The sequence below is a fragment of the Haliotis rubra genome, unplaced genomic scaffold, assembly GCF_003918875.1.
Source record: "Haliotis rubra isolate DU_JTF1 unplaced genomic scaffold, ASM391887v1 Scf309, whole genome shotgun sequence".
Taxonomy (NCBI): domain Eukaryota; kingdom Metazoa; phylum Mollusca; class Gastropoda; order Lepetellida; family Haliotidae; genus Haliotis; species Haliotis rubra.
Genome location: NW_025766979.1, coordinates 906,752 through 934,515, shown reverse-complemented (window position 1 = coordinate 934,515; position 27,764 = coordinate 906,752). Strand labels below are relative to the sequence as shown.

Below are 27,764 nucleotides of genomic sequence, written 5' to 3'. Positions count from 1 at the left end.
TGGGGGAGACAGCAGTCAGCTTTGACTTTGGCCCAGCGACAGAACTGAAGACCCGACAACGCTTGGGGGTATCTACTCTCCAGGAGACCCTCCCTGTCTGGCCGTAGTGGGTGTACGTCGTCAAGGGCAATGGAGATGTCATGGTGGTGTATACAAGTCTGAGGTTTACAAGGTAACAAATATGTGCTTTGTGGAAATGGGCTTCTCACATTGTACCTGTATGGAGAATCAAACCCTGATCTTCAGCTTGACAAATGAATGCTTTAACCATAAGACTACCCCTACGTCTCACTCACCCGTTGGATGTGTGAAAACAACGTCTGCTATTCATGCGGTGGCAGGGAAGGCTGGGACAGTTGAAGTCGTGAGGGGTTGAAACTGGAGACCACTTAAGATGAAGATTTCAAACAAAGGGTTGAATGAGTAACTGAATGTTTTGTGATACAACCATTTCAAGGTTCTCTGTAAACAATGAAGTCGTACAAGTCAAACCAATGGTTGATAGCATGGTAGCAGGGGGTAACTCCACATGGTGGGGGCCATTTAATAATAGATAAAAATATATTTTTATTTATTGTACAATATTTTTATTAAAACATTGATACAACTGTCACATGACATTTTCAGCCGCAGAAAATGCGTATATGTACCCCAAGGACGACTCTCTTCAAAGAATTGGAAACCTCTACAGGTTTAGCTAAATATCATGAAATATCAACGACCTGTTCACATCATAACCACCCAGTCCGTGATACAACATACCTTCCCTGCAACAAATTGACACAGCAGATCAAGTGTCAGAGATGATCAAATCATCGTGGTGGTGTGTGGTCCTGTGCATAGAGCTCAGGTCACATATCAGTTGAAGTTAAGCAACGTCGATCGCGGAGAGTCCTTGGATGGGTGACTGTGTTTGACAGCTTGACTCCTGAGAGTTTATAGGACTTCAGTCCTGCCCCACAACGAAACACATGTGATACATTTGGTCTCACCTAAGGCAAGTGAGTTTATTCAAAATTGCCTCTGTTCACCCAGCAGACAATGGGTACCCGGTGAGATAAATCATGTGACTATTAACCTTCTAGCGTCTAAGTCGTCACGCCGAAGACCTGGGTTCGAATCCCCACATGGGCACAATGTGTGAAGCCCATTTCTGGTGTCCCCCGCCGTGATGTTGCTGGAATATTGCTAAAAGCGGCGTAAAACCAAACTCAGTCAGTCAGACTAGCGCCTAACAGGCAGCTTGGGTTATCCGGGGTAATAATAATCAGATTCTGATTACAGCGTTCAGTGAGCAACTAGTCAGGGCCCGTTTCTCAAAGCTCTCGAGACCTCTGGCTTATGAGAGCTTTGTGAAACGGGGCCCAGATGGATACTAGGTGCTATAAATGAATTATTATTATACATATTATTATCATAAATCAGTTCACAGGTAAGTTGTACAGCCATTTTCTTCCCACCAAGACTTCACTTGAAGCAAACCAATTTGACTGATGCATAATACAGATAGTCCAGAAATCGTTCCCTCAGCTGTTTGTGATGTATTCCAGTACAGACATCAGATGACTTTAAAAATTCCTGAATCGGAATTAGACATTTTCCCATACATACTGATTCATAGGTGAAGCCTAGTAGTTAAAGCATTCACCTATCACACTGAAGACCTGGGTTCTGTTCTTCACATGGGTAAAATGTATGAAATGTGATGTTGCTGGGATATTGTTAAAAGCGATGTAAAACTCTCCAATCATATTATGGTTACAACTGATTTTACAGACCACCTCCATGGTGTAGTGATTAGAGTGGTCGCGGGTTCTATCCCCGACTGCGTCAAACCAAAAGACTTTAAAATATGGTACTTGTTGGTCCCTGCCTTAATGGGTACAACAAGGACTGTTTGGCTTGGAGTCAGTATAATGTGTCTGAGTGGGGTATTCATGCTTCACTGCGGCATGATATCTCAGTGGGCTAGCACTATAAAACCAGCTTAAGTCTGGGCTAGTACAAGCAGCCACACATACACATACACACGCATGCACGTCGTCATATGAGCGAAACATTCTCAAGTACGACGTTAAACCCAATTTCACCTCACCTCGCCACAACTGATTTTACAATAATGGAGAGGTGTTTTGTATTTCACTGATGCCAAGACTTACACAGAAGTGGAGACTTTGTTCAATACACTTTTAAAGTATAATAATTTAAACTATTCCGAATAACACTTTGAACAAAATAATGATTTTTCCCAATTAACCTTCCTTGATAAATTCCTCATGTTGTGTTGGTTTCTGTGTTACAGAAGTGTTTATAATTCCTTGTCTGACAGTACCGATGACATTGCTGACATAAGTTTGTTGAAAACTTAGAAATCACATTATTTAAGGGAAAATGTTTCATGTATGAGTCCAGTAAGTTTTATGTTAAAAGTGGTCCTTGGGTGCTTCACACTGCCTATTTGAATCTGAGGACTTTATTCTTAATCATTCAACTTCACTTGTTGTATTCTCCATTATCACATGAACAGCTGTACATGACTTAATTTATTGAAGACAACTTTATCTTAAACACAAGCCATCCTCCGAGTGTTTGCAATGTATGTGTGTGACACAACCTGCCTTGTTATAGTGAGAGAGTAAATATTGCCTTCCAAAAGATGGGGGGGCGGTGGGGTAGCCTAATGGGTAAAGCGTTGGCTCGCCACGCCGAAGACCCGGGTTCGATTCCCCACATTGGTACAATGTGTGCAGCCCTTTTCTACTGTCCCCCGCCGTTACGTTGCTGGAATATTGCTAAAAGCGGTGTAAAACCAAACATACTCACTCACTCACTCCAAAAGATGGGGTAGCCTCCTGGTTAAAGCATTCGCTCGTTACGCGGAAAACCTGGGTTCAATTCCCCACATGGGTAACATGTGTGAAGCCCATTTCTGGTGTCCCCAGCAGTGATATTGCTGTAATATTGCTAAAAGTGTGTAAAATCATCCTCACTCACTCACTATATAACTAGTGCACTAGCTACCCATGAAATTATATTCACTTGGGGCGAAGATGGATCAATAGCTTTGCTCTTGGTGGCACACATATGTTCCAAAGGGCACATCGAGCATCTCTGTGCGTGACCTGTGGCACACATATGTTCCAAAGGGCACATATAGCATCTCTGTAAGTGCCCTGTGGCACACTTGTAAGCAGATCTATATTGTTTTTTTGTCTTGTACTAACAGACTGTCTGCAGAGTCACGTGTTTGTCTCCAGGAACGAGCATCTCCCAGTGCAGGGCCCTCTGATGATGTGTCCACCTGCTGATGACAACTACGGCCTGGACGCATGCACCATCCGCTGTCTCAACATCTCTCCGCCAGTAGTTGTCATAGCAACTTGTGAAGGAAAACTACATCACTGTGTGGTCATGGCAACCGAGGATGACGACATATCTATTTCAGTGAGTGTTCTTCAGAAACAAATAGCTCTGACAATAATGTTTGTGTGCGCAAGTCTACTCAGTTGTAAATCAGTTTTGTTTCTATTGAAGGTATGAAGGCTGATTTTAACCAAAACACTGCATTCATTACTGATGTATATGTATACCCCCTGAGTGAGTTTTGAAACTCAAACTGTATCTTTCTCACTCACTCACTCACTCACTCACTCACTCACTCACTCACTCACTCACTCACTCACTCACTCACTCACTCACTCACTCACTCACTCACTCACTCACTCACTCACTCACTGGGGTGGTGGAGGTAGCCTAGTGGTTAAAGAATTCACTCGTCACACCAAAGATTTGATTCCCCACATGGGTACAATGTGTGAAGCCCTTTCTGGTGTCCCCTGCCGTGATATTGCTGGAATATTGCTACACTCACTCACTCACTCACTCACTCACTCACTCACTCACTCACTCACTCACTCACTCACTCACTCACTCACTCACTCACTCACTCACTCACTCACTCACTCACTCACTCACTCACTCACTCACTCACTCACTCGCTCATGAATATTGGAGAACGAATACAATAACAAGCCAACAGTAGATGTAATAAATATACAGTGAAACAACAGCAGAACATTTATTTGACATATTTTTACATAAATTTATCACAACAATTACCAGTGACCACACTGATGTCAAGTTAAATATATAATGTTGTCCAATATCCTGTCTGGCTTGGATATATTCCATATCCCATTTAATTAACACATGCTCATGTAGAAAACAGTCTTTATTTAATATTTGTGCATATTTGAATTGTGAATACCAAATGGCATTCTTGAAGGGATACAGCTTGAGATACAAAAAATACGCGAGTGCAGGGTTTTACCTTGAGTCACAAACATGGGGGTCCCAGGTACCCCAATTATTTGTTTTAAGGGACTTTGATGAGAGTATGAGGCTCCTGTGAAATAACAGTTTAGAGAAGCGTATGAGTTGATAATTTCTTTAGAGCCTGGAATGAATCATAAATAAACTGGTAGATGAAATGATGCACGTCACTGCTCTGAAAGACACAACCAAACACTTATCTATGTCATAGCAGAGATGCCAACCCTTACGATTTCATCGTACCGTTACGAAAAAACAACACAAAATACGCGACTACGATAGCAGTAAAAATATTAGATTTTTAAAACAAAATACATAAATTAAATGATTAAATAGCATACGTACTATACATTATACATTTTATTCAGTATCAAGCTATATGTGGATACTTACTACTGATTTAGTTGAGTATAACGTTAATAACAAGGTCTTAGACTATATATTAAATTTTTATATTTAATATGAAAATTCTTTGGAAAAGTTAACACTAATTTTGGCCAACAAATACTAATTTTTGAATCAGTTTTTGGCCAAAATACTAATTGGGCTAAATTAGGGTTGGCATCTCTGTCATTGATGTGTTGTCGGTACAGTGAATAATATTGTGGGGCCGTCTGGAAGCAGTGACTTGTTTTCTGTGTCCATTCTGTACATATGTGCACACTGGACACACATTTACGGGTTGCATGAGTGAATCAAAACAGCTCCATTACGCGGTACATATGCACATGCATGTACATCGCTGTTATGAGTGCAGTAATCTGAAAGGCAATGATGAATAGGTTTGGTTACTAGAAACTCTACACACATAGTTAAGTGTCACAGCAACAGGTAAACACTGACTAGTGTACTTTTGTTCAAGGTTAAAACCCTCAGATACAACCAGACCAATTATCTGCATGTATTACTGATGGTATGGACACTAGAGGTGTTCCGATTAATTGAAATAATCGAAGATTGGTCGCAGTGATCAAACGACCAAGCAATCGATCACATTTTCTCATAATCGAACACAAACGATTTTGGAAATACTGTTTTATTCTTTAAAACTCTTGTCGATGGAACATATATTCGAAGTTGTCAGGGCCTGAAAATGTGTTTAATTCTTGGAAAACTCACTTCACTAACTGAAAAGTCATGACTTAATAATAGTTGAAGGCTCTGAGTAGTTTATGTTCATGATATATTAGTCATCACTTTAAAGTAGCAAGTTGCATCATGTTATACTTATCTGCAATACCAACCTGAATAGAAAAATCTGAGAAATGACAATAACCAATTTTTTTCGATGATTTCTCGTTGGTAATGAAGCAATCATTAATTGTGAGATTTCAACCAATTCCCAACACTAATGGACACATTGTTTCCAAACAGATGACAATTGGCACTTGAAATAATGCTTCAGTTAATAAGCATTAAAATGTGGGCCAGGGTTAGTTGGATATTTGCAACAAGTGATAATCAAAGCTGCTTGGGGTGTTATTGGACAATGTGTATCACTGAGTGAGTGAGTATGGTTTTACGCCGCTTTTAGCAATTTTCCAGTAATATCATGGCGGGGGACAACAGAAATGGGCTCACACATTATACCCATGTCGGGAATTGAACTGGGCCTTCAGCGTGATGAGCGATCGCTTTAACCACTAGGCTACCCCTCCCCCACTAATCCTACAGGAGTTGTGATGAGAAGATAAGATAAGAGAAATTGCCCAAGAACCAGTTTATGCAAATTTTCTAGCATTCCCTTGTTAGCTGTAAATAACAGAGTCCGCAGTTTCTCCCTACATCTTTGTTGTCTGAAATTTGAAATCAAACGATTCAGGATTGTTACTGACCTGCAAAATAGGAGAGAATATGAATTTTTTATATGAAATTGCTCAATTGGGATACAAACTATATTGTACCTATGCCAATGTGATCTGACCCGTGAAGATCCGGGTTAGAATTGATCTTCAGTAACCTATGCTTGTCGTAAGAGGCGACCAATGGGATCAGGGTGGTCAGGCTCGCAGGCTTGGTTGACACATGTCATCGGTTCCCAATTGTGTAGACTGACGCTCATGGTGTTAATCACTGAAATGTCTGGTCCAGGTTCAATTATTTAAAGACTGACGCCATATAGCTGGACTGGCTGGCTGACTGAGTATGGTTTTACGCCGTTTTTAGCAATATTCCAGCAATATCACGGCAGGAGACACCAGAAATGGGCTTCGCAAGTTGTACCCATGTGGGGAATCGAACACGGGCCTTCGGCGTGACGAGCGAACGCTTTAACCACTAGGCTACCCCACCGCCCCCATATAGCTGGAATACTGTTGAGTGCTGCGTTAAACAACAACCAACCAATTAATAATGTAATGTGATGCATCCATCGCTAATGTCAGCGTATTTTGCAGGGTCACTCCAGCCTGGGCCCTACTCCAAACGCCAGCATCTACGAGCCTGTGACAGAGCCGACTCTGTGGGTGTACGAGAGTGTTGAACTTGAACTGTCCCTCACAACAACTGACATCAACGATGATCTGCCAATTGAAGATGATTTTGCCTGTCCGATACGAATTATTAAAGGTAACATCCGTTTACGTTGATCACTTTGTAAACTGCATTGTTCATTCGGCGAGTTGTAAGTTATGGAATGTTGTGAGATGCTTTGCTAAAAGATCAAAGGCCAACAGTACTTTATCAGGTGATAAAGTATGTATATTGCATGACATCACACTGTATTGACGTCACTACGCCATTCTTGTCTGCCCCCTCGTTATCAAGCTTACTCTTGGTAACTGACGTCATGATGCATGTCAGTTGTCATCGCCTTGTACAGCCTCCTACAGTAAACTACACCATAGCACCCCGTTTCTTGATTTGCAGTTGCTTCGTTCGGCTAACATCAGTGGCGGAAACACAAGTTTATGCTTTTCGACAGATAAAATGTCTCAGTTAGACTCACAATTAAACAGCGACACGGCAACGTTCGGAATGTTTACAATCCTACAATGCATCCGTGGAATGCCGCGTGACTTAAGTACTGTCGGACAAAAAAAACCTGTTTTTTTCCTTGATATCTACAATTTATGTAGTTAATATGTGTAAGTGTGAAATATCTGTTAAACTCAGTTCGGCCTAACTACAGTCTCAGTGGTAGGGAGATAGGAAACGTAGAAAAAGGACTTTACTGAGGAGAGATTAGTGCAGAAATGAGAAATGCGTCGTTTTTTCTAAGTCCAAAGCGACTTATTTGGCACAGGCCATGGCTTTATGCAAATTAGTGTGCGATGATATTATATTACAAAGGACAATTTTTATATGTCCACTCTGAAATTAAACTTAGCTTCATTACAAACGATAGCTGACGTAAAAAATAATAACAATTTTTTTACTGAAACTATGAACAGATTTTAATATTTTTTAGGATATTTCTCCATCAAAGTTAAAACTATTCCATCCCATATGTATATCCATGTATGGCCTTGTCAGAACTGAAACAGTTGAAAAACACATACAATATGTGGAAGAAATTGTGAAATCTTCCTTCTTGGTATGAGATGGCTGTGGTTTAACTCCTGACAGTGTCATACCATATGGCATTCCAAGATGGTCACTTGCCACAGGGCAGCCTAGTGGTTAAAGCGTTCGCTTGTCACACCAAAGACCCAAGTTCGATTCCCCACCTGAGCACAATGTGTGAAGCCCATTTCTGGTGTACCCCGTCATCATATTGCTGGAATACTGTTAAAAGCGGCGTAAAACCATACTCACTCACTCATTCCAAGATGGTACTTGCCGTTCCCAAGGTTGGCAAAACAGGGAATGGTCAGCTCTGTCTCTGTCGGGTTTCTGTGTTGAAAATATGCCTTGGCATCTAACAAAACTGGGTTGACTACCACACACACACACACACACATATGTAAGCATACCCGTGAAGATCCGGGTTAGAATTGGTCTTCAGCATCTGATGCATGTCGTAAGAGGTGACTAACAGGATCGGGTGGTCAGGCTTGCTGCCTTTGTTGACACATGTCATCATATCCCAGTTGCATAGATCGATGCTTACGCTGATTATCACTGGATTGTCTAGTCCAGATTTTATTATTTCATAGCTAAATAACGCTGACTGCAGCATTAAACAACAAACAAACAAATCCAAGCATGTCGTGTGTCCTGCAACTGAAAACCCCATTTCAATGAACCTTTCTTTTTATACAAAGTCAGACTAATGTTGTATTCTCGGTTAAAGGGAGTTGTTTGTTGCCTGTGGAAACATTAATGAAGATAACTGACAAAACTATGTGAGTTATATTGAAAAGGAAGGTTTGGCCATTAGTCATGTACTATATTTAGTATTTAGTTTTCTGTCAGTTGAATAATTAGGAGAAACACTGTGTTTCAACGGGGTGTTAGGCAACTAAGTTGAACCAACCGCCTCCATGGTGTAGTGGTTAGAGCGTCTGCCCTGAGAGCTGGTTCAATCCCCGGCCGCATCATACCAAAAGACTTTAAAATATGGTACTTGTTGGTCCCTGCCTGGCGCTCAGCATTGATGGGTACAACAAGGACTGGTCGGCTCGGAGTCAGTATAATGTGTCTGAGTATGGTATCTCAGTGAGCTAGCACTGTAAAACCAGCTTCAGTTTGGGCTAGTACAAGCAGGCAGACATACACACGCATGCACGTCGTCATATAAGCGAAATATTCTAGGTATGACGTTAAACCCCATTTAACCCCATCTAAATTGAACCACACTAGACTGAAACTGCAACATCGTAAAAATCTGATCTTCATTCATGCTACTACTCAACAAGGATCCGAGGACATCACATTGCTTGTATATTCGCAACAAACTTTCCGAAACTTTGACTGACAAGAAGTTTTCATTAGCCAATTGAAAGGCTGTTTTCGTATGCTATACGACACTAATTTCAAACTAGCACCATTACAGACACCGATTTGAAAACTAATTTGAATAAATTCTTGATTCAAAATGTGGAACAGTTAAAAGAATGTTCTCAAATGTCTCATATATGGCTGCATTTGTATGGGTTTGGTTTGGTTTGTTTTACACCGCACTTGGCAATATTCCAGCTATATGGCGGCAGTCTGTAAATAAGTCTGACCAGAACAATCCAGTGATTAACAGCATGAGCATCGATCTATGCAATTGGGATACGATGACATGTGTCAATCAAGTCAGCAAGCATGACCACCCGATCATGTTAGTTGCCCCTTACGATAAGCTTGGGTTACTGAAGACCAATTCTAAGCTGGATCTTCACAGGTCATTTTGTATTGCAATACATCCCACAGCCTATGAAAAGACTGACTGACTGACTGAGTATGGTTTTACGCCCGCTTTTAGCAATATTCCAGCAACATTACGGCGGGGGACACCAGAAATGGGCTTCACACATTGTACCCATGTGGGGATTTGAACCCGGGTCTTCGACGTGACAAGCCAACGCTTAACCACTAGGCTACCCCACCGCCCCCTATGAAGAGAAGTCTCTTCCTTCCGAATGTATATCCACTGAAGCATGGGGTTGACGGTGATTCGGAATCAGCCATATAGACGGAACTGAATTTTGGAATACCTAGTGCTATGCTTTTTCAGGCTGTATGATTTTGAAATGTATTCCATCTGTCACATTCCTACTATTGCGGTGGGGTAGCCTAGTGGTTAAAGCGTTGGCTCGTCACGCCGAAGACCCGGGTTCGATTCCCCACATGGGCACAATGTGTTAAGCCCATTTCTGGTGTCCCCCGCCGTGATATTGCTGGAATATTGCTAAAAGCGGCGTAAAACTAAACTCAGTCAGTCAGTCCCAACAGCCTTATTTCTTCTTTATTCCGTCTCAAGGCTGCATCTCTGCTGTCTAATCATAAAGGAGTTGTACGTCTACCTGTGTCGGGCTTACAGCTAATTCACAAGTTTCTACCTGTGTCATAGTGACAGTTTGAAATGTACGTGCATTTGTCACCTGTCCGTCTGGTATAACGGATGACAACAATCAACACTCTGATGTTGATCGTTCTTGTTACAGGCAAATAAACACCTTTTATACGAAACTCGTAATATATATCTAGGACAATACAAAGCCTGACCCTGCACCAACCTTTAAATAATTATGGTCTTAAACATTTGAGTAATGGGGGCGGTGGGGTAGCCTAGTGGTTAAAGCTTTAGCTCGCCACGCCGAAGACCCGGGCTCGATTCCCCACATGGGTACAATGTGTGAAGCCCATTTCTGGTGTCCCCCTCCCTGATATTGCTGGAATATTGCTAAAAGTGGCATAAAACTAAACTCACTCACTCACTCTTTTGAGTAGTGTGTTAGGTCAGTGAGGATTTCAGAATTGTCTGAAACATCACTGTTCCCCAAATTTTGGGCTTAGTATCTTCACTAGCATTGTCCTCTATCATTGTTTCCCAAATTTTGGGCCTAATATCTTCACTAGACCAACCTAGATCAATCATTGTTCCCCAAACGTTGTCCTCTATCATTGTTCCCCAAATTTTGCGCTTAATATCTTCCCCCAAACAATCTAGATAATCATTGTTCCCCAAACGTTGAGACTAGCATTGTCCTCTATCATTGTTCCCTAAATTTGGGGCCTAATATCTTCCCCCGAACAATCTGGATAATCATTGTTCCCCAAACGTTGTGACTAGCATTGTCCTCTATCAAATGCATTTGTAGGTCCTTGTATCATTGCTCCCCCAACAATCCCAACAATCTAGATAAATCATTGTTCCCTGAACTTGTGCCTGACATTGTCCCTTACGCGGTCTAGATAAATCATTGTTATGTTTCATTACATATTTCCTATTTAAATGCAGTAGGTATTTCTACAACATATATTATCGTGTAGTACTAAAATATGTTGAGTCTAGCATGTGGTAGATGAATGATATGGCTCAACACAGTTGATTTACATTCTGAACTAATTATAAATACTGTATGTAATGTCATAATGACAGGGACGAAAGAGGCCCCTTACCCCGAACTGAATAAGTTGAGTGTTGGGTTGTCTGTAGGGGTGAAACGGTACGCTTGAGCTTTGGTTCGGTACGTAGTGCGGTACAGGGCCCTCGATTCGGTACAGAACCAAGAGCGTAACAAAACTAAAATCACAACAAACCACAGTGTTTCTTGAAAATAAAGTTTTAATGAATGTAATGCTTCAAAACTAGCAGGCCATGATGGATAATTATTAATTCATTACATCTTTCCATCATTAACTCTTGGGAACGAATATATTTGCATCTGTAAGATGTCAAATATAATTATTTAAAAAATTCAGTATGTGGTTTATACGGAAAATACACTTTGATGCATGGTGTACTGAACCGAAAGCAAAATACCGCGGTTCCACTAATGTAGTTGTGAACCGTTTTACCCCTAGTTGTCTAGGAGATGATAAGACCCTCTACCCCTGCTGGCCCAAGGAGTGGTTGGGTGGTTAGGGCAGGGAATAGATCCCTTGGGCACCTTACTGTCTAAATAGGGGCCAGGTGATTAGGGTGAGAATAAGTGCCCCATTCCAGATGCTGAATGAAATTTGTGTGTGTGTGTGATTAGGGTGAGATTAGGTTCCCTAAACCAGATACTGATAAAAATATAGGTTGGGCAGTGTTCGCCTTAACGCAGAAAACCTGCATTTTTCACACACAAAAATCATAAAAACATGCAAAACATATTTTGAGTGTGTGTTCTGCATGCACAGATTCTGATTTACAGTTTATATTGTTATTGACATTGCTGCGTAATTAGACACTTCTCTCTAAACTGAATATGATTGACATTCAAATAGATAATAAGAATTGTCAGAAATATTTTCACTAGAATATCTTTAGTACATACACGAATTACATAACAATAACATCATATTATTATCCTAACGATTTTATGGGTATTAAAATGGACTCGTCCAGAAATAGCGTCCGCCTGTTTCCGTCTAGACTTTTTTTGTCTTTTCCGAGCAGAACTCTAAAACCGTTTCACTATTTCTTCACCAAACTTGGCACATAGATAGATTTGGTGGTGTACTGGTGCCTTTTGGTAGTTTTGGAATTCTGAATAAAATATTTTTGGCGTTTCCATGGCAACAATTTCAACTTAGACTGAAATTGGTGGTAGTGCTCTTTTCCGTAGCCGAACTCTAAAACTGTTCTCTATTTCTTCACCAAACTTGGCACATACATATATCTGGTGGGGTACTGGTGCCTTTGGGTAGTTTTGGAATTTTGAATAAAATATTTTTGGCATTTGCATGGCAACAAGTTTGACTTAGCCTGAAATTAGTGGTAGTGCTCTTTTCCGGAGCAGAACTCTAAAACCGTTCACTATTTGTTGACCAAACTTGGCACATAGATAGATCTGGTGGTGTACTGGTTCCTTTTGGTAGTTTTGGAATTCTGAATAAAATATTTTTATGTTTCCATGGCAACAAGTTTGACTTAGACTGAAATTGGTGGTAGTGCTCATTTTAGGATAAGTGTTTCTGTTACCAAACTTGGCACATACATATTGGACAAGGAAATAATTAATCCACATAAACAGGATGTCATTGGCTACTGTCGAAGGAATTTACAAGATTTGAACAAAATGAAAAAAGGGCACTTCATTCTAAAAGGGCATTTTGGTTCCATGAAAAAAAACAACAAGTTTAGTCAGTTGACTGATTTTATTGGTGATTCTCATTTTCTTGTTAAGAGTATCTTGTTCTTTCAAACTTTCTGTTTCAAGTACAATGTCTGAAATAATCATAGTATGACTTTAATCATTATTTTTCCATTCAGGCTAATCATGAGAAGTCTGTTGCAATTTTGAACACTGAGTCTGTTTCTATGATCTGTCACAATCAGTTTCACTTTTGAGAACACTCTCTCAACTTCAGAAGTTGACAATCACAGTTGCATGAATGGACAGTAATTGAACAATGTTTGGATTCAAGTTTCCAAGTTGAGGCTTGAGTCTTCAAAATGGTGGAGGGTGAACTGGTGTCAAGCTCCTTTACTTGACTCCACTCAATCTGTGTTTGGTCGACATTAAGTCCATTTCTGCCCTTGGTGTTCCACTTAGAACATAATGAACAAATCATCATTCCCTTCTTTTGTCATCTTCTGAGTACCACATCGACCAGGAGACGGTTTTGTTGCCACTTTGTGTCAAATGCAGTCTTGTGACCACCGCCTTTCTTCTTTGTTGGATTAACTGACTCTGTCTCGTGTGCCATTGACTCGCGGCTTGAGTTTTCCTAGGAAACTACCTCTGACTCGTCTAAGTCCGGTCTGAAAAAAAATATATACAAAGTTAATATACCATATTCAAAATATTCTTAGATATTAAATTTGCAATCATAATTATTAAAACAAAAATATCACACAATAATACACCTGAACGTAAGTATCTACTGTGGAGAGCTTCGACAAGGGTGTGGCTTCCCATTGTTTGAAATCGTAAAATAGTTTTACTCCTTCAAGACTTACTTTTTTATGAAATCGACACTAAACACTAAACACTAAAAACAAGGCTACCATGTTAAGTGTTATGCAAGCTGTATTAACTATTTCATTTCCCAGGACAAACAACAAAATAATTCAATATCGATTTCAAATTGCCGATGGATTCAAAATGGTGGACATTTTCGAGTTTCAGATTTTCACCTAAACAGCACAGTCTCATGAATATCGGTCCCCCCAAACGTACCAAAATACATCCCATGTAGTTCACACATTGTTGTCTTTAATAAATGAAGGTTTTATTTGAAGGCATGTGAAATGGAAAGGGAAATCAACGGCCTAAAAATCATGAACTTAGAGGCACATACCTGTTAGGCGCGAAGAAATCTATTAGTCGGCGACACTTCCTTGCTTCAACCTTCACCGCTTCTTCTCTTTTCCTTTTGATTCTTTCCTTGGTAGGCATTGTGATTTGTAAAGAGAATTAAACACCTTTGACTTCGCCATGGTTTAAATGCCAATTTCCTAATCATTATCAAAACAATTTTGCATCTCCCCTAGAAAGGGAGAGAACTCTGTCCTTAATAAAATTCTGAAAATACACACGGATTGTTGTAAAATCAAGCACAGCTGAAAAATAACTGGGATTGAGGTGAAAAGGGCAGGGCACAAAACAAAAAGGGCAAGGCGCAGCGCCCTCCTAAATGTGCCTAAGGGGAACACTAAGGATCGATATGTAAGACCACTATTAACGATCGTCGGTAGTCAGGAAGTGACTTCAACACACGGTATTAGCAAACGACAGTCACATAATGATTGTTCATTATATTCAAACACTGGAACGTAAAGTTAAAGCATATAGTTATAATTATTTGTTATGATAATGATAGTATTGTAATGAAAATTTCACACGCAAAAGATTTGGACTACATATATATAATTGTATTTCTGCACGCACTGGTACAAAACCTACCGTGAACACTAGTTGGGTGATTAGGGTGAGAATAAGTCCCCCCATACTAGATACTGACATACGGGGTGGGTGGATGATTAGGGTGAGAATAAGTCCCCCCATACTAGATGCTACGGGGTGGGTGGATGATTAGGGTGAGAATAAGTCCCCCATACCAGATACTGACATCGGATGGGGTGGGTGGATGATTAGGGTGAGAATAAGTCCCCCCATACCAGATACTGACATATGGGGTGGGTGGATGATTAGGGAGAGAATAAGTTCCCCCCATACCAGATACTGACATACGGGGTGGGTGGATGATTAGGGTGAGAATAAGTCCCCCCATACCAGATGCTGACATACGGGGTGGGTGGATGATTAGGGTGAGAATAAGTCCCCCATACCAGATACTGACATACGGGGTGGGTGGATGATTAGGGTGAGAATAAGTCCCCCCATACCAGATACTGACATACAGGGTGGGTGGATGATTAGGGTGAGAATAAGTCCCCCATACCAGATACTGACATACAGGGTGGGTGGATGATTAGGGTGAGAATAAGTCCCCCATACCAGATACTGACATACAGGGTGGGTGGATGATTAGGGTGAGAATAAGTCCCCCATACCAGATACTGACATACGGGGTGGGTGGATGATTAGAGTAATTTTTGATCCCTTAAACCAGATATTGATTGAAATAGGAGTCGGGTGATTAGGATGAGAATAAGTGTCCCCATACCAGATACTGATTGAAGTGGGGTGTGTGTAATTAGGATGAGAATATGTCTACTGTGATCTGCACTAACATGGGGGTTGGTGGTGAGAAAAATATTTCATCTCCTTCATATTGGGTGATTAGGCTCAGTGAGTCAGCTGATTGTGTGTCATAATTTACTTGTTTGCCTGTACTTAATTATTCATGTGTCATTATTCAGCTGAACAACAATTATGATCAGGATTAGCGTCAGTTAAGTGCATAGACAATGTGTTTGTTAAAACAAAACACTTTTAGAAAAGAAACATGATACATGATGGTTAGATCCTGCTGGAAGTGAAAATTCTGCTGTCAATGTTGTACAGTTAGGAGTTTTCTGTAATTCAGAATAAATGGGTGTTGGGATTGCATATTATGCAAATATCTCTCTTAAAATAGAGATATAATGGATGCATGTTTTCCTACCAAACATAAATGCCGGTTTATGAATATGGCAGACCGGGATGAGATGTCACCTGTTCAGGATAAACAAGTATGGTCCTGCCATCTGATATGACTGATGTAGCTCAGGTGTTGCCTGTCAGTGCCCGCTGACCATGCAAAAAATCCTTCACATTCATGTCAAATAGTTGTTCTATGTTGTATACACTGGGTTTTTTAAATTGAGAATATTTCCCTAAGAACAATTATTCTTTTGTGAATGGTATTATGGGTGAAACTTTTATTTCCTATTGTCACTGATTGTTCGTCTGTCCCAAGTTTTATGTGTTGTAAATCCACTAGATGTCAGAATTGACGAGTTGACGTGTTCACGTGGAGTGGTTGATCTCACCTCTGAACGCTAGAACAAAACAAGACAAATCATTCTTCATATCTGAAGAGTTACTTTCATTGTTTGACCTCGTGTCAGGTCGTCATGCATGTATTAGTGGTATTGTGCAATAAATTAGCCGTGTTTATGCAGCGTTAAGTCTGGGTGTTGACAGTGCGGTTGGAATTGAATCTGGAAGGCCATGAAGCCTAGGTGTGTCGTGCCTCACTTGTCAGGCTGCGCATAAACGTGTCGGAAAAACCTGTTAGCATTGGTGAATATTGGGATATTGCAATGTATCATTCTGTCATTATTATATTTAATGACCTCCTTGAGACAGTTTTATGTAATGCCTTAGTCCTTACATACATTCTCCACACTCACAGAATAAGTAATTAGTTGTACAGAATAGATCATGGATATTATGGATATATTCGAGTGTTTATTTGACTGTGTTGAGTAACGTTGCATGATGGGATCAAATGATGGAATTATGTAACTGATAATTTTCAGGTTATGATTTCTTTGTTCAGAATAGTTTTCAGCTGAATAACATTGTGAAAGTGAAAAATAATATTGTTTGATGTTTATCTGTTGCAGATCCGTGCACGTCAACCCGTTACCACTGTTGCCATGGTGCTGGAGTCCACAGCGTTGCTTTACCGTGGCTCAGCTGTGTGCACAGGTTCCTCACAGGTGAGTCAATTCTGTAAGGTGCGTGTCTGTGAGTGAGTGAGTTTGGTTTTGTGCCGCTTAGAGCAATATTCCACAAATATCATGGCGGGGGACACCAGAAATGAGCTTCACACATTGTACCCATGTGAGAAATCGAACCCAGGTCTTCAGTATAATGAGCAAATCCTTAACCACTAGGATATCCAACTGCTCCAGCATGCCTGAGGGGATTCTGGGCTACAAAACGTGCTTGTCATACAAGGTGACCCAGTGGCTTTAGTGGCTGTGACTTGGAGTTCAAGACCAGACTAGGTGATGGGATGGGGCAGACCAGGTGAGGGGGTGGGGCAGACCAGGTGAGGGGGGGGGGCAGACCAGGTGAGGGGGGTGGGGCAGACCTGGTGATGGGATGGGGCAGACCAGGTGAAGGGATGGGGCAGACCAGGTGAGGGGGTGGGGCAGACCAGGTGATGGGGGGTGGGGGCAGACCAGGTGATGGGATGGGGCAGACTAGGTGATGGGATGGGGCAGACCAGGTGAGGATGGGGTAGGGCAGACTAGGTGAGGGGTGGGGCAGACCAGGTGACGGGGTGGGGCAGACTAGGTGATGGGATGGGGCAGACTAGGTGAAGGGGTGGGGCAGACTAGGTGATGGGGTGGGGCAGACCAGACTAGGGGGTAGGGCAGACCAGGTGATGGGGTGGGGCAGACTAGGTGATGGGATGGGGCAGACCAGGTGAGGGGGAGGGCAGACCAGGTGATGGGATGGGGCAGACTAGGTAGGTGAGGTGGGGCAGACTAGGTGATGGGGATGGGGCAGACTAGGTGATGGGATGGGGCAGACCAGGTGAGGGGGTGGGGCAGACTAGGTGATGGGATGGGGCAGACCAGGTGAGGGGTGGGGGCAGACCAGGTGAGGGGATGGGGCAGACCAAGTGAGGGGGTGGGGCAGACCAGGTGATGGGTGGGGCAGACTAGGTGATGGGATGGGGCAGACCAGGTGAGGGAGAGGAGGGCAGACCAGGTGATGGGATGGGGCAGACCAGGTGATGGAGGTGGGGCAGACTAGGTGATGGGATGGGGCAGACCAGGTGAAGGGGGTGGGGCAGACTAGGTGGCCAGGGTGGGGCAGACAAGGTGATGGGATGGGGCAGACCAGGTGAGGGGGGCAGACTAGGTGATGGGGTGGGGGCAGACTAGGTGAAGGGATGGGGCAGACTAGGTGATGGGATGGGGCAGACTAGGTGAGGGATGGGCAGACTAGATGAGGGTGGGGCAGACTAGGTGAGGGGTGAGGGCAGACTAGGTGAGAGGTGGGGGCAGACTAGGAGGGGGTGGGGCAGACTAGGTAGGTGATGGGGCAGGGCAGACAAGGTGATGGGGTGGGGCAGACTAGGTGAGGGGGTGGGGCAGACTAGGTGAAGGGGTGGGGCAGAATAGGTGGAGGCAGTGGGCAAACCAGGTGAAGGGGTGAGGTAGACCAGGGGAGGCAGTGGGACAGACAAGGAAAGTGTTCAGGGAGGTGTACATACAGAAACAGGTGATGGGTTGGGGCAGGGGGAGGGGGTGGGGCAGACCAGGTGAGGGTGAGGAACAGACCAGGTGGGGCAGACAGGTGGAGGGTGAGGAACAGACCAGGTGAGGGGGTGGGGCAGACCAGATGAGGGGTGAGAACAGACCAGGTGAATGGGTGGGGCAGACCAGGTGAGGGTGTGGGGCAGACCAGGTGAGTGGGTGAGGCAGACCAGGTGAGAGGGTGGAGCAGACCAGGTGAGAGGGTGGGGCAGACTAGGGAGATGGTGGGTGGGAGCAGACCATGTGAGAGGGTGGTGGGGCAGACCAGGGTGAGTGGGGGAAGGGCGAGACCAGGTGAGGGTGTGGGGCAGACCAGGTGAGATGGGTGGGCAGAACAGGTGAGGGGTGGGGCAGACCAGGTGAGGGTGGTGGGGCAGACCAGGTGAGTGGGTGAGGCAGACCAGGTGAGAGGGTGGGGCAGACCAGGTGAGTGGGGGGTGGGGCAAACTAGGTGATGGTGGTGGGGCAGACCATGTGAGGGGGGCAGCCTGAGAATTGAAGTGTTCAGGCCATACAGGAATGACCTGGCCAGGCAGATCAAGACAAGGCTCCGATTTCTCAAAACTAACTTAAGTTTTTACTCAAATTTCAAACTGAGTTTGACAATTTGAAACAGCTGAATTTTAAACTAAATTTTTGTAATAAAAAAGCCCAAAGAACTTAAGTAATCTTTCCCCCAAACTCAAATTGTTTACTATGTTTGAGTTTAATATCTATTTCAGTTTATTCTGGGAAATGCATTTTCCAGCATTTTCTCAAATTTGAGTAAAAATTCTAACTAAAGTCAAAACTCAGACTTAGGTTTGTTTTTGTCGGGGCGGAAGGTCAGGTGGGGCTTATTTTTCTCAGTTTCACACCTCAAGTTACTAAAAAAGTAAAGCATCATTTTGGATGACAAATAGAATCTCACCCTCATGTCCTTGTGTCATGTTTATATCAAACATTTCAAGATATCAGTTTGTCTTCTCCTGTCTCAGTAATTAGACAGACAGACAGACAGTTTATTCAGTAAGGAGGCCACTGGCCCATAATACATACAGATAATAGGGTTGTTTTTGTATCTTTCACGTGCGCATGTTTTAAGAAGGTATATGTAGCACTCATTTGTTTCTAGAATTTACAATATTGTTAACATGGTACAAAAACAAGCCGATGTTGTACATAACATCATAACTTTCATTTTGAAACAGATTTATCATAGTGTGTACAGTGTAGGGTTCTTGTATATATTTAGCAATGTATTTGACTCTTAAATCTTATAACAACCACACACAAATATGACATGCCATTCATTTTCAATATAATCCAGACCTGCAGTACATACAAAGTCTTTCTCTTAGTTCAATATTGCCATATCTTCCAGTTTCTACTGCTATCTTAAAGTTGCTACATCTAAATCTTGATAAAGACATCCTTAGATACACTGGAATGTCAGAACACAAGTATTTTTCAACATTCAACAAAGACTTATATTGCTTATAATAAAAGCATTTTGAAGAATCCTGTATTGATGAATACCATGACTGTTGTAGATTTACCTTTAGTCTTTGTTTAAAAAGAGAAATGAACATACCAACATTTCCTATTTCTTGATAAAACCAAGCATAACAAAGCCATACCTGAGTAATATTTGTTTAACCTTTGAAACCCATGTGGTGCGTCCAGCTTCATCTAAAGATCTTAACATAATGTAACATTGATGAGGCAACCTATTTTCTGGTAAATTTATGAGACGACACCAGTATTTAATAACACGCAAGAGATAAACATATTGGAGAGAGAGTCTGCCACCTGCCTAACACCATACCGTTAGACGTAGATTTGTTTACTCTTAAATACTGTTTACAGAACTTAAGTTGTACGGCTTCAATAACTTTACAATATTCAGTTCCCCAAATTTCTGCGCCATAGCAGAGTATAGGTGCAATCATTGAGTCAAATATTCTAAATAAATCACAGCCATGTCTCAGTAATCAGGGCGGTGGGGTAGCCTAGTGGTTAAAGCGTTGGCTCTTCACGTTGAAGACCCGGGTTAGATTCCCCACATGGGTACAATGTGTGAAGCCCATTTCTGGTGTCCCCCGCCGTGATGTTGCTGGAATATTGCTAAAAGCGGCGTAAAACCAAAACTCAGTCAGTCAGTCAGTCTCAGTAATTAACATGTCACCAATTTCTTTAAATGTGATGATTATCTCTACTAGTCATGATTGTTTCTGCATTCAACTGACCAGTGTGTCATATTTGGTTCATCTGTTGCAGCTAATAACAATGAATCAAGTCTTCCTCACAACCAGGAGTGTGTGGTGGAACACTTAGTCTGTACCAAGCCACTCCCATCCAGGTCAGTAAGATCCTTAGTCTGTACCAAGCCACTCCCATCCAGGTCAGTAAGATCCTTAGTCTGTACCAAGCCACTCCCATCCAGGTCAGTAAGATCTTTAGTCTGTACCAAGCCACTCCCATCCAGGTCAGTAAGATCCTTAGTCTGTACCAAGCCACTCCCATCCAGGTCAGTAAGATTATTAGTCTGTACCAAGCCTCTCCCATCCAGGTCTCTAAGATCTTTAAAAAAAACCTCTCTTCCAGATTAGGATACTTAGTCTTTGCAAAGCCCCTCATTTCCAGATCAGTAGGATCCTTAGTCTTTGCAAAGCCCCTCCCTTCCAGATCCTGTCTGTGCTATGCCCCTCCCTTCCAGATCAGTAGGATCCTTAGTCTTTGCAAAGCCCCTCCCTTCCAGATCCTGTCTGTGCTAAGCCCCTCCTTTCTAGATCAGTAGAATCCTTAGTATTATCTAAGCCCCTCCCTTCTAGATCAGTTGAATCCAGTCCGTGCTAAGCCCCTCATTTCCAGATCAGTAGGATCCTTAGTCTTTGCAAAGCCCCTCCCTTCCAGATCCTGTCTGTGCTATGCCCCTCCCTTCCAGATCAGTAGGATCCTTAGTCTTTGCAAAGCCCCTCCCTTCCAGATCCTATCTGTGCTAAGCCCCTCCTTTCTAGATCAGTAGAATCCTTAGTATTATCTAAGCCCCTCCCTTCTAGATCAGTTGAATCCAGTCCGTGCTAAGCCCCTCCCTTCTAGATCAGTAGGATCCTTAGTCTTTGCAAAGCCCCTCTCTTCCAGATCAGTAGGATCCTTAGTCTTTGCAAAGCCCCTCTCTTCCAGATCAGTAGGATCCTTAGTCTTTGCAAGGCCCCTGGAAGCTCGGTGATAACCATGCCTGGATGTGTTTCAGCCCGGCTGCTCCAATTCTTGGCCTCGACATCATCACCGATCCATCCTTGTCTCCAACACTGCTGACCTTGACCAGTGACTTTGAGTTTGTCGCACTGCCCTTGAGGTGAGAGTTACATCATAGAATAAACAATGACCTTGTCAGGTCAGTCACTGATACTTTTTAAAGGAATGGAAAAAATTGTTTAGTTTTTCTGAAAGTGATTTCATCATGTCTGTATGACATGTGACCAGTGGGATTTTTTTCCACCGCCGCAACGCGGAACAGGGGACTATGTATGCAGCAGCGTCTGTACGTACGTACATCCCGATTCTTGTTAATAAGATACCTCGTGAAGTGTTGTACCCAATGTCTTCAAATTTAGTGACAGCCTACATTGGGGGATTGCGCAGACAACAGTTGGTTTGGGTGACCTTAACCTTATTTTCAAGGTCACCATGACACTTTGACCACTTTGTAAACTTGCCATTTCTTACAAAGTTGATGTCAGGAATTAACATAGCTGGTATCAGGGTAGAGTAGTGTAAAAGGGGATGGGGTACCCGGGGTAGAAAATTTAAAGCCGTCCCAGACCTAATACACACTGATATTGAACAGTTGCCCTTTGTCAAAGAAACGGGATTTTTAAGACCTACATTTTTGTAAGATTGCTTATGTACAACAAGCCTATATTGAGGGCACTAACTTTGGGATCTGTATCACACCTCTGAACTATAGTCACTCTCTGATGCAGGCTAATTTGCATATCACGTGACCAGACTTTTCTCTTGTTTGTAAACAAAAGTGCATATTCGTAAATAAGAATAGACTGGCCTTTTCAGTGTACTCTTCATAATGTTTTACATTGTTTCATAGATATTATTCTACAACTGCAGCAGTAGGGATTATGACAATGAATATTTATATATGAAAGGGGCTGCATCATTTGCTCTCTGTTGCGCTTCGATGATAGCATGTGGTGCCGTGCAACCTATGTAAACAAAGGATCGCTACACATATCGAAATAGTGTTTCATATTTTAGGATGTTTTCTCATTGAAACTAAACCATTCCATCAATGATGTTTAATTAGACCTATAGACTCGTAAAAATATAAGAGTTAAGAAATATCTACAATATATTGAATCATAACATCTCTCTGACCTGTAGCGGAGGTACTGTGCTGGTCGCATGGAACTCTTGGTAGGAGAGTGGGCTATTGTTTAAAAAACAGATTTCCTTTTCTCAAAATGTGTCCCAGTCCACAAAGCGTTTGTAGTGCTACAACATTCGTAAGCCTATGATAATATATGGAATTGCGACAGGTCGTAAAGTTACGAACTCTCTGTGGATCAGGACCCTGTACTAGAAGTGTACTGTAAGTATTGTACTAATGTAATTGAACGTCGCAAAGAGTTCAATGCCAAATATTTGAAAATATTAGCTACACACATTTCTTACGTTTTCTAGTTTTATGAATTGGCACGACAGAGATCTGTAAACCATAAATATTACAATATGTGACCTAAAATGCCATTACCATGGTAACAATATGCTGCTATAGTTACACGTAGTGTCCTCCCCTCAGCACCAAGAGCAGCAGTCTGGATGAACCCAGGTCCTTGCTGTCAGACTCCCCAGGACCAGCAGTTACCTCCCCTCTCCGTCAGCTCAATCGGGAACCATTCGACCAACACATTGCCAAGATTCTCCTAAGAAGCTCCTCACATCCAGTTCTCAAGTAAGTCATGGTGTGGGTTCAGCCTAGAATTGGTCTTCAGCAACGTAATAATTGGACCTAAACTATACGCTGAAATTCATTCACATACCAGATTTACTGTGAGAAAGTGCTTTACAAATGGTTGAAATAATTTCTGTCTCATTGTGTTATCTCCCCTGATTAATATTTCCTCCCAGCTATTTTTACCAATACACAGCCTTAATGGATATGGAATATTCCAGGTCTGGCCCCAAGTCAGAGTTATCCCAACAGGAATGCTTCCAGCTGCTGACACGAGCCACACAGGTGTTCAGGGAGGAGTACATACAGAAACAGGACCTGGCCAGGCAGGAGATCGAGACCAGGTGAGGGGGTGGGGCAGACCAGGTGTGGGGTTAAGCAGACCAGGTGTTGTGGGGTTGAGCAGACCAGGTGTGAGGTTGAGCAGACCAGGTGAGGGGATTGGTGAGGCGGACCAGATGAGGGGTGAGGGGGCAGACCAGGTGAGGGGGTGGGGCAGACCAGGTGAGGGGTTGAGCAGACCAGGTGAAGGGATTGATGAGGGATTGGACCAGGTGAGGTGAGGGGGGGCAGACTAGTGAGGGGTGGGGCAGACCAGGTGAGAGTGAGGAACAGACAAGGTGAGGGAGGTGGGGCAGACCAGGTGAGGGTGAGGAACAGAACAGACCAGGTGAGGGGATGGAGCTGTCCAGGTGAGGGGTTGGGCAGACCAGGTGAGGGGTAGGGGCAGACTAAGGAAATGTGACCAGGTATAATAGGGAACAGACCAGTGGAGGTCAGAGCAGGAAGGGAAGTGATAGACTTATGCATGTTGTGTTTGTTGCAGGGTACGGATCCTCCATGAACAAAAGAAGCAGCAGCAGCGTGACATCAGCACCCTCAGCCAATCTCGCAACATCCTCCAGGACAAGGGGGAGGGGCTTGCTTCAAAGTTAAACTCAGCACAAGAAAGCCAGGAATCATTGCTCAGGAGGTAAGGGGGTACTGTGTCCAGAGTAGGCACGTTTATTGGATATAGATAGTGACCATTGTAGGCAGGCATGTTTGTAGGCATAGCCAAGCATAAGCATTTGAGTCTGGATTATCTGAAGAGCAAGGTGCTTGAAATTTATCTTTGCCTGTATCATCTATAGTGCAAGCTGCTTGAAGTGTTCCTGTAACTGTATCACATACAGATACACATCACAGCGAGATACTGGATGTGAAAAATGTTTTGTGCTTTGAGCAAGGTGCTTGTTAATCTGTTAATCTCCATTGTATAAATGTGTAATCTCCTTCCCAGATTGGATCACATCATGAGGAAGATTCAGTCGCGGGTGCCGATGTTGTCTGACGCTGAGAAACACATGTTGAGAGAGCTGAAGACAATCAAGGGGAACCTGGACACATTTGCTAAAAAGCTGCAGCAGGTGAGACATGAATGACAAACTGATACCACATGGTCGAACTGAACTGCAGATCAAGCAGTGTTCATTCGTTCTTCTACCCAGAGTTGCATGCAGCCAACATAGCACTACCTGCTAACTCTGCCTCTGTACATTCAATATGCTGTATGATTTTCAACTGTTTCATATTTTACTTATTTACACATCTATTTGCGAATGGTTTACTTTTGTTAAGAAAATATGAAGGTATAGTTTGTTTATTTTGGTTGAAAGGCTCCACGTGCTGTCATTGAAGCCCTACGGAGAGCTGGTGATACATTCACTTTGATGTATAAAACAGTTTTATGATGTCCCTCACTGTCGCAGTTGGAGTGAAATATCTACAAAAATGCTTGCATTAGGCCAGTCTTTTCTGATATAAGGATACACGCATTTGTTTATAAAGAAGAGAAAAAGTTTGTTAACATGACATGCAGATTAGTCTGTGTCAGTTTACCAGTGTCTGTGTTAAACCCAGCTGACGTGACCTCTGTGTGTTACTCCCAGGTGAAGATCAAGCAGGACTTTCAGGCACGGACTGCTGCAGGCGACCGACAAGGCCCAGGAAGTCCAGCCATACAGAAGGCTCAGATCGGTCAGCTGCAACACATTCTCAAACAAGAGTAAGTAGCAGTTACCTCCCTTACCTCACATATTCATGGTCTTGCTTAGAAATAAAAAAATCAAAAACAGTTTCAGTTTGTTTTCTGTTTGAGCATATCATTGTGGCATCCTGTTGGTAAGTAAAAATAAAGGGCAAATCTATTTTGGAAGTTGTCAGAAAATTTAATGTCAGACACAAAGCTAATGAAGAGCTGATGTCCATATTTCCTCTTTCACTTTGAATTTCTTCCTCTTTTGTAAAGATTGTTATTTAAACTCAAACAGCTTAACCAGATATTAGCTTCAACAAATAACAGCTAGTACTGGGAGCACGTAGACATATCAAAGCTACCATGGTAAAGGGGTTGCCTAAACAACAGTTCCAAAATAAGATTTTACTGGGATGCTTGGCATGAGATGAAACAATATCTACAGTTAGCTACCAATTGTGACATTGGTAACAGAGATTATATTCTCACACCTCGAAACATTTCATTTATCCTACAGATCTGACAGGTTCCTTTCACAGGTCAAACCTGATTCTAACATAGGTTGTGTGAAGATTCAGGTTAAAATTGGTCTTCAGTAACCCATGCTTGTCATGATGGACAGGTGCAATTAATGTAGGATCAGGTGGTCAGAATGTATGGCTAACATAGGTTGTAACTCACAGAATGTATGGCTGACTAGGTTTGCCACATGTCATTGTATCCCAATTGTGTAGATTGATGTTTATGATCTAACATAGGTTGTAACTCACAGAATGATGGCTAATGGCACAGAATATGGCTAACATAAACTCCACCCACTCACTCATTTATCCTACAGATTGTATTGCTTGCACAGGTTGTAACTCACAGAATGTATGGCTAACATGAGGTCTTCTGTTACAGGGGAGAGGAGATTGCTGACCTCATGAAGAAAATCACACAGCTCAAGATGGAGACAAACAGCTGAAGTGGAAAAACTGACATTGAACTAAATAAGATGGAGGCAAGACTGTCTGTCTACTCTAGTGAAGGCTGCAGGTCCACTGTTACTGTAGGACCACACATCTTGATCAGAGATCATAGTGTACCAGTGGTTGATGTAACAAGTAATGAAGCAGCCAGGAGCCATTGTGGGCTGTCTAAATATGTGACTCAGCTTTGTAGCGATTGACCACACTTCATACTTCATGCTCTTAATTTTAAGGTATCCTGGAAGATGACTGACTGACTGAGTATGGTTTTACGCCGCATTTTAGCAATATTCCAGCAATTTTAAGGTATCCTGGAAGATGACAATCGTGTCAGTTTTTATACAGATCATTCACACCCATGAAGATCCCGGTTAGAATTGATCTTCAGTAGCCCATGCTTGTCGTGAGAGGCGACTAACAGGATCAGGTGGTCAGGCTCTCTGACTTGGTTGACACATGTCATCATATCCCAATTGCGTAGATTGATGCTCGTGTTGTTGATCACTGGATTGTTTGGTCCAGACTTAATTATTTACAAACCGCCGCCATATAGCTGGAATATTGCTGAGTGGGTTGTAAAACTAAACTCACTTACAGATTATGCACAAAATGTCGAGGATGTTCAGCGAGATAATTGTGTGATGTGTCGCGATGTGATGTCACCAGTGCATCATCGCTATGTTGGATGGCCGATGTTGACCACTTTTCTGGCCGCTACTGACGATGCTGCAAGCAGTACTGTGATTGTTACATTAAGTGTTTCACAACCCTGTATATAGTGAAGAAATACATGTTGTATCTTGTAGTCATGTGTGTCTGTTGTCTCTCACAGATCCACTTACATTTGTGTTATTCTTCTGTATCAGTGTAATGATGTCTGAGACAGATTGTTTGACAAATAGATTGAACATGTTGAAAAAAGCAATATGACACATGGTTCCATGTGTTTCGGCACAGACAAACACTACACAGTAAGACAGACACACACTGCACATACACACTGCATTGACATACACAACACATGCACAGACACTAGAGGTGTTCCAATTAATTGAAATAATCGAAGATTGGTCTCAGTGACCAAACGACCAAGCAGTCGATCACATTTTCTCATAATCAAACACCAACAATTTTGGAACTACTGTTTTTGCGTTTAAAACACTTGATGATGGAACATATCTTAGAAGTTGTCAGGGCTTGAAAACGTGTTTAATTCTTAGACAACTCACTTCACTTACAGAAAAGTCACGACAAAATATTTCTTGAAGACTCCAGGATACCAATGCAATTTGCGCAGTT

General features: G+C 42.4%; 1 protein-coding gene across 1 annotated transcript; it reads left to right on the top strand.

Moving 5' to 3' along the window:
- On the top strand, positions 1-27,270 carry LOC124283062 (nucleoporin 88-like). Its single transcript, XM_046719083.1, has 13 exons — positions 1-172; positions 3,258-3,444; positions 6,729-6,900; positions 16,874-16,969; positions 20,783-20,864; positions 21,759-21,863; positions 23,325-23,477; positions 23,699-23,821; positions 24,304-24,450; positions 24,760-24,886; positions 25,409-25,524; positions 26,398-26,698; positions 26,772-27,270. The coding sequence occupies exons 1-12, from the start codon at positions 141-143 to the stop codon at positions 26,459-26,461; spliced, it is 1,404 nt and encodes a 467-aa protein (XP_046575039.1). The 5' UTR covers positions 1-140; the 3' UTR covers positions 26,462-26,698; positions 26,772-27,270.
- Positions 27,271-27,764: the final 494 nt, after the last annotated feature.

What these genes read in the sequence shown, in the direction of transcription:
- LOC124283062 (XM_046719083.1), top strand. Translation starts at nt 141, where the DNA reads ATGGTGGTGTATACAAGTCTGAGGTTTACAAG. An exon ending in ATGACGACATATCTATTTCA is followed by an intron (nt 3,445 to 6,728) that starts GTGAGTGTTCTT and finishes CGTATTTTGCAG; the next exon opens with GGTCACTCCAGCCTGGGCCC. An exon ending in TCCTCACATCCAGTTCTCAA is followed by an intron (nt 23,478 to 23,698) that starts GTAAGTCATGGT and finishes GGAATATTCCAG; the next exon opens with GTCTGGCCCCAAGTCAGAGT.